Genomic DNA, 6,726 nt, shown 5'->3' on the forward strand with positions numbered 1-6,726 from the left:
GAATTCGCATCAGGTGTGTTTTGCGTTTTTAATATTTTTTTTAGACCAGGATCCCAGTATAACTGATTTTCAGCATCAACAAATGCTAAAATACAGAGATGAAAAAAAGCTGTTAGCTAAATGCAACATGGCAAATCAAAAGATATTTCACCTATAGGTGCACAAATTATAGCATTTTTTTACTTGGATTTCATTAACTAGCTGCGTAACAAGAACATGACCAATTTAAGTTTATAGGACAACTAAACTATCAATTTAAACAAAAATTTACCGATACATCAATCAATGTAAAGTAAATACGCTCTTCTATCTTAACTTCAAAGGGTGTGTCTTGTTAGTGGTTCCTAAACAAACATGTAGATGTTGGTTTTATTCACAGAACTATAAGACAACACATGATATTAAAATGTGAACAAACACATCAATTAATTTCCTATAAATGTACTCGTCTATCTCAATTTCTAAGGGTGTGTCTTGATACTTGGTACTAAAAGAATACTGCAATGTTGATATTATTCACATAACTATAAGACGAAAAAACTTACTGAAATGTAAAAATTGAGAAAAAGCTTAAGATGCTTGTTGCTGGTTCACACAACCACATTTCTATGTATCTTTTACAATCATAAGAAAAATTTGATACACGCTATTGAATCAAATTCAAACCTATTAACATATCATTTTTGTAAACATACAGCATTTTATCTCATCTTCAAAGGCTGTGTCTTGTTACTGGTTCATAGAATAACAGTTAGACATCGGTTGAATTTGCAGAACTATAACACACCACATGCTATTGAAATGTAAACACATACGTCAATTAATAAAAATACAAATACTCTTTTATTTCAGCTTTATGGGGTGAGTCTTGTAATTGTTTCCTATAATGACATTTAGATGTTGGTTTTCTTCACAAAAGTGTAACACAACAAAAGCTATTGAATTGTAAAAACTGAGAAAGAGCTCTGGAAGCTTCCCAAAGAGTGTGCAGTACACCGCCCCCTAGAGGAACACACTGCAGTTGCTTCGACTGAGTTTGATATTAAGAAATGTGAATAAATAAATAAAAAATACACAAAGTCTGACATGTCAACTTTAAAGGGTGTGTCTTGTTACCGGTTCATAGAACAACATTTACATGCTGGTAACGCACCATTAGAGTTCATGGAAATGTTCGTAGAATTAATGCTAAATGTTTTTTTTTTCTTTTACAGTGTATTATACCTTGTTTCATAGTTAGAGGGAATGTCATATCTCTTGCTTCTTTTAACAACAAGAAAATAATGAGTCTTTTAATAATTCCCAAAAGGATTCCATTTAGTTTGTATTGTATTAATCATCATTATCAGTGTGTGGTGTCTTATTCTAACAAGCATTTAGTTCTTTAATGATGTGACTTTAACCTGTTGCTGGTTCACACAACCACATTTCTATGTATCTTTTACAATCATAAGAAAAATTTGATACACGCTATTGAATCAAATTCAAACCTATTAACATATCATTTTTGTAAACATACAGCATTTTATCTCATCTTCAAAGGCTTCCCAAAGAGTGTGCAGTACAGCGCCCCCTAGAGGAACACACTGCAGTTACTTCGACTGAGTTTGATATTCAGAAATGTGAATAAATAAATAAAAAATGCACGTCAACTTTAAAGGGTGTGTTTTGTTACTGGTTCACAGAACAACATTTACATGCTGGTCTCATGCACAGAACTATAACACAACGCACAGATGTAAATGGCAACAAATACATCTATTCATTTCTAATAAATACGCTCTTCTGTCCCAATTCTAAGGCGTGTGTCGTGTTACTGGTTCATGGAACAACATGTACATGCTGGTTTTATTCGCGAAACTGCAACACTGCAAAAGCTATTGAAATGTAAGGATGGAATATCTTTCAAAGAGCTCGGTGCATAAATTGCTCTTGTTTTGTTAATTGTAAAAAACATTCCGGCGGGAAAACATTAATCGTTTTATCCTTTACATGTACTTTGTAGACGGTCCCTAGCTGGCCTAAGCGCCAGCTCGCCGCTGCTAGAGACTTTATGCGTTTTAACATATAGAGTACGATTAAAACAAATAAACTACGATGTGTGTTCAGTTCTACGTGTTTATGCTTTTCAAATAAGCCATTTTGTGTACAATTATACTCATCCACTAAGAATTGATTGAAGTTTTACGCGGCTGAATATCGGTCTAATATACAACGTCAAACGTCGAACCAACTTTATATCGGTAACTATGACGACTTCCGCTGCCGAGTAGGGATGGGCGGATCGATCCTTAAGTATCGATACTTTCGATACTGATGTTGTATCAAAAGGATTGATCCTCACATAAAAATATCGATTCTAAAGTGCATTTTTTAACCATTAATTTTATTTACCGGTATTTATCAAGAAATTCGGTTCATAAAAAAAGCTTCTAAGTATATTAGCGAATAATTGTGTTGGATAGAACCATTTCTCCTGCTCATCGGAACACGCAAATGTGCTGAAAGACAGAACCAATCAATCACAGACAGCGTTCGCTGCTGACGCATGGCTCACAGTGCTTGTTACGCATGGCTCAGTCACAGTGCTTGTTCAAATAGGGCTGCGTTTCCCAAAAGCATCAGAAGCATAAGTAGATCTTAAGAAACCATTGCCACATTATTACATTAACCTACATAACATTGTTACTATATATAAAATTAATTCTGAAAAATGCATCACGGTTTCCACACAAATATGAAGCAGCAATAATAATAAATGTTTTCTTGAGCAGCAAATTATATAGACACTATATTATATATAGACACTGAAGACTGGAGTAATGGTGCTGAAAATTCAGCTTTGACCACAGATGCATTTTAAATTACATTTTAAAATATATTAAAATAGTTATTTTAATTGTTTCACAATATTGCTGCTTTTACTGTTTTTTTGTTGTTGCTGTTGTTCAAATAAGCGCAGCCTTGGGGAGCATGAGATTTAACAAAAATATTACAAAATCTTACTGACCCCAAACTTTTGTGTACATGTAATATTTATTTAAAATGTGTGCAAGTAAATTTATTTAAACTGGTTGTTAAAAGTTCAAATGGATTGTGTTATGTTCTGTAATTGCTGTTAATAAATATGTCAGAAAAAAAATATGCTAAAGTTTCACCTTTAGGGGTACAACAGCCTGGCAGTCTTTTACAAAAATGAACCATGGTTGTATTACAGTAACCACAGTTTACCACAGTATTTGTAGTAAAATTGCAGTAACCACAAATTTACCATGGTAATAATAATAATAATACTACATTTTAGTACACCATGTTTATTTTTCATGAGGTAGGCTATCCTCAAAGGTGCACCTTTGTAACTTATCTACCCTTAAAGCATGCATACTCGTATGGTACTAATAGGCTCAATTTTAGGGGTATAGTTGCACCTTTGAGGTTACTGCACAAATTTACCATGGTAATAATAATAATAATAATACTACATTTTAGTACACCATGTTTATTTTTAATGAGGTAGGCTATCCTCAAAGGTGCACCTTTGTAACTTATCTACCCTTAAAGCATGCATACTTGTTACTAATATGCTCACTTTTAGGGGTATAGTTGCACCTTTGAGGTTACTGTCCCAGTAAAGGGCTAAAATACAATTATAGTATATTTTATTTCTGACAGTGTAAACAAAAAAGGCCTATGAAATGTTAAAAACATGGCTTTAAAATCTAATATTAAGTGAGTATAATTACTGATTATATTCTTTTAATAATTTAAAAGATCAGTTTAGTTTAGAGGTATCGGTATCGGCGATACTGGGCTTGAAAATATCGGTATCGGATCGAAAATAAAATAAGAGGTATCGCCCATCCCTACTGCTGAGAAACCCGGAAATGTGAAAAGGGTCCATATTAGTATTATTGATGTTGACTGGAAGCGTCCTGCGTCAACTTCCGGTTACAGAACTGCGTGCTAAATCACGAGCAGCTAAACATAACATCTCAAAACTACCTCCATCACGGTAATACACAAACTGTAACGCGTTTATTATCACATACTGACAGACGATCTAGCCGCTCTGCAGCAGAAACCCAAGAACTGACATACGTAACGTTAACGTTACATACTTATATGTCTGTCTTTTTCGTTAGCGTGCATCAAACATTGTGATGTTTAGACGCCACTCGAGCTGTAACATCGTGTAACATCTATATATGCATATTGGTGCGTTGGTACTTCTGTACTGCGCGACTTCCGATGTTTGTTTTTATTGGGAAAAATCATTCTTATGCTAATGTTACTTACGCAAGCTAGCATGATGCGTCGATTAGACTGTAACGTTACTTAAAAACCACATCTTACCTGTCCCCGCTGCGTGCTAATTGTTGTTGCCATTCCGAGGTTATTAGATATCGGACAAGGCCTGACTTATTTTCCAAATAAGCAAAATGTAGTAATATTTACGTCAGAATGCACTGAATCTAACGATATGCAGCAGCGAAGCTCACTACCGGAAATAAGCAACCACCCTCTCAGGCCCCGCCCCTTTCCGAACTTCAGAATAAAAGTCCTGTCGGCATGAAAATACACAGAAATGCAAATAAATAAATACAAAAATAAAAATAATAATTATGTTATATCTGTATCTTTCCAGAGCTGAAAATATTGGTGCTACCCCCTATTTCTTAGGAGATTGTCTAATTTAAGAAGAACAAAATATCTAATTTGTGTAAATAGTATTAAAAGAAGTGACTTTTTATACATAAATCCAGATATTTAAAAATACCACCCCAGCCTAACGCTTTTAAAATTATAAAAATGTTTTTTTTTTTTGTGTAAACATAAAACTGAAATGATCTTTCTGTGTTAGACAAGTTCAAGCCCCTTGTGCTTCTTTATCTCCTTTTTAATGTGACTTAAGTCTGCACTGACTGATATCTCATCAATAATAATTTGGGTTACATTTTATTTTAAGGTGTCCTTGTTACGGTGTAATTATGCATTTAAGTACTGCGTAATATGTACTTACTATATGGCTAGGGTTACTTGCATGTAATTATGCATAATTAATTGTTATTATAATAGTAAGTACATGTAACGTGTAATAAGGAAACACATTAAAATAAAGTGTTACCATAATTCGCATGTTTTGTTCTATTGTAATAAAAACGCAATACCTATGGTACTACGGTACACTCTCAGAAAAAAAAGGTACAAAAGTTCTCACTGGGGTGGTACCTTTTTTTTTAAAGGCACAACTTTGTACCAAAAGAGCACATAACGGTACCTTAAAGGTACACATTAGTACATATTAGTACCTAATAGGTACAAAAGTGTACCTTTTGAAAAGGTACCGCCCGAGTGACAGCTATTGTACCTTTTTTCTGAGTGTAGATTTTCTCAAGAGAAAGGAGGAGTTAAAAACTAAAAACACTTCCTGCTTTAATGTGAGTTGCAAGCAAATGTCTGATGCCCAGGAAGGTGAGACTCAAGCATGAAATCTGCATATATTTGGTCGTTTTCTAAACGCTACAACCTTAAAATTCGAGGTGATTTTATTACCATTTAGTATGAAACTTAATATATGATTAATATGAAAATGCTCCAATCATATTTGTTTTTTTTTTATTCACTTAAGTATTTATTCCTGCATCTATAAACATTAATATGATTGTTGCAGCTCATATCTCATCGTAAAATCCGATTTTGTGCAGTTTTATGATGTTACACATGGGTGAGTGTATCGCTTTAAGAAATCCAACGCGGATCCTTGAAGTCCACTCGTGTTACTCATGGCCAGTGCAGAGCATCACCGAAATGTTATTGTTGCTGTTGTTATAAAATAACTAATGTGCATTTGCATTGTTCCTCTTCCTTTATTCCTGAACCATGAACAGGTCCAGAATATTAAGAATGGCTTTCTCAGACTCCACTCGGTCGGACACAGAGGAGCCCTTTATTCTGAGAGCGAGCAAAATCGCTGCGGTTGTCGCTCTTTATTGGTTCATCTCGATTTCCATGGTTTTCCTGAACAACTACCTGTTAGAGAGCAAGGAGCTGGACGCGCCTGTCTTCATCACATTCTTCCAGTGTGTTGTTAGCGTCGGACTGTGTTGGATCTTGAACTTTCTCTCGAAATTATGTCCTGGATTCGTGGATTTCCCGTCTTTGAAATTTGATTTCAGAGTGTCCAGAGAGGTTTTGCCGCTGACCGTCGTGTTCATCGGCATGATCACCTTCAACAACTTGTGCCTGAAATATGTGGGAGTTGCCTTCTATACCGTTGGCCGCTCGCTTTCCACCGTGTTTAACGTGCTTCTGTCCTACGCGGTTCTGAAGCAAACCACGTCCTTCTACGCGGTGCTGTGTTGCGGAGTCATTCTAGGTGAGAACCAGCCGCTTAAAGGGACAGTGCACACCAAAATAAAAATTCTGTCGTTTACTCGTTCTCATGTCGTTCCTATGGAAGCCCGTTTCCGCCACTGAATAAAAAATAAAAGAGGTAATTGCGACTTTTTATCTCACAGTTTTGACTTTTTTTTCTCAGAAATGCGTGATATAAAATCACAATTGCGAGAAAAAAAGTCAGAATTGCGATCTCGCAATTGTGACTTTATATCTCGCAATTCTAACTTTTTTTTCTCGCAATTCTGACATTTTTTTATCAAAATTGCGTGATATAAACTCGCAATTGCGAGTTAAAAAGTCATAATTGAGAGATATAAACTCGCAATT

General features: G+C 35.0%; 2 protein-coding genes across 3 annotated transcripts in view; one reads left to right on the plus strand and one right to left on the minus strand.

Moving 5' to 3' along the window:
• The window catches only part of LOC107675413 (toll-interacting protein), a 23,266-nt gene extending 18,727 nt beyond the window's left edge, over positions 1-4,539 (minus strand). Inside the window, exon 1 of the mRNA XM_016469732.1 lies at positions 4,354-4,539. Within this exon, the coding sequence (XP_016325218.1) occupies positions 4,354-4,386 (33 nt within the window). The 5' untranslated portion in view covers positions 4,387-4,539. The remainder of the gene's footprint in view (positions 1-4,353) is intronic.
• An 892-nt stretch (positions 4,540-5,431) lies between these two features.
• Positions 5,432-6,726, plus strand: part of LOC107675418 (GDP-fucose transporter 1-like) — a 4,923-nt gene continuing 3,628 nt past the window's right edge. Inside the window, exons 1-2 of one of the 2 annotated variants that reach the window (XM_016469746.1) lie at positions 5,432-5,472; positions 5,889-6,376. In XM_016469746.1, coding sequence (XP_016325232.1) covers positions 5,905-6,376 — 472 coding nt within the window. In that variant the 5' untranslated portion in view covers positions 5,432-5,472; positions 5,889-5,904. Of the gene's footprint in view, positions 5,473-5,643; positions 6,377-6,726 lie in introns of those variants that run through there. The other variant, XM_016469745.1, reaches the window with a different exon arrangement.

Source organism: Sinocyclocheilus anshuiensis, unplaced genomic scaffold (genome assembly GCF_001515605.1).
Source record: "Sinocyclocheilus anshuiensis isolate Anshui unplaced genomic scaffold, SAMN03320099.WGS_v1.1 scaffold1081, whole genome shotgun sequence".
In the NCBI taxonomy this organism is placed as follows: Eukaryota; Metazoa; Chordata; class Actinopteri; order Cypriniformes; family Cyprinidae; genus Sinocyclocheilus; species Sinocyclocheilus anshuiensis.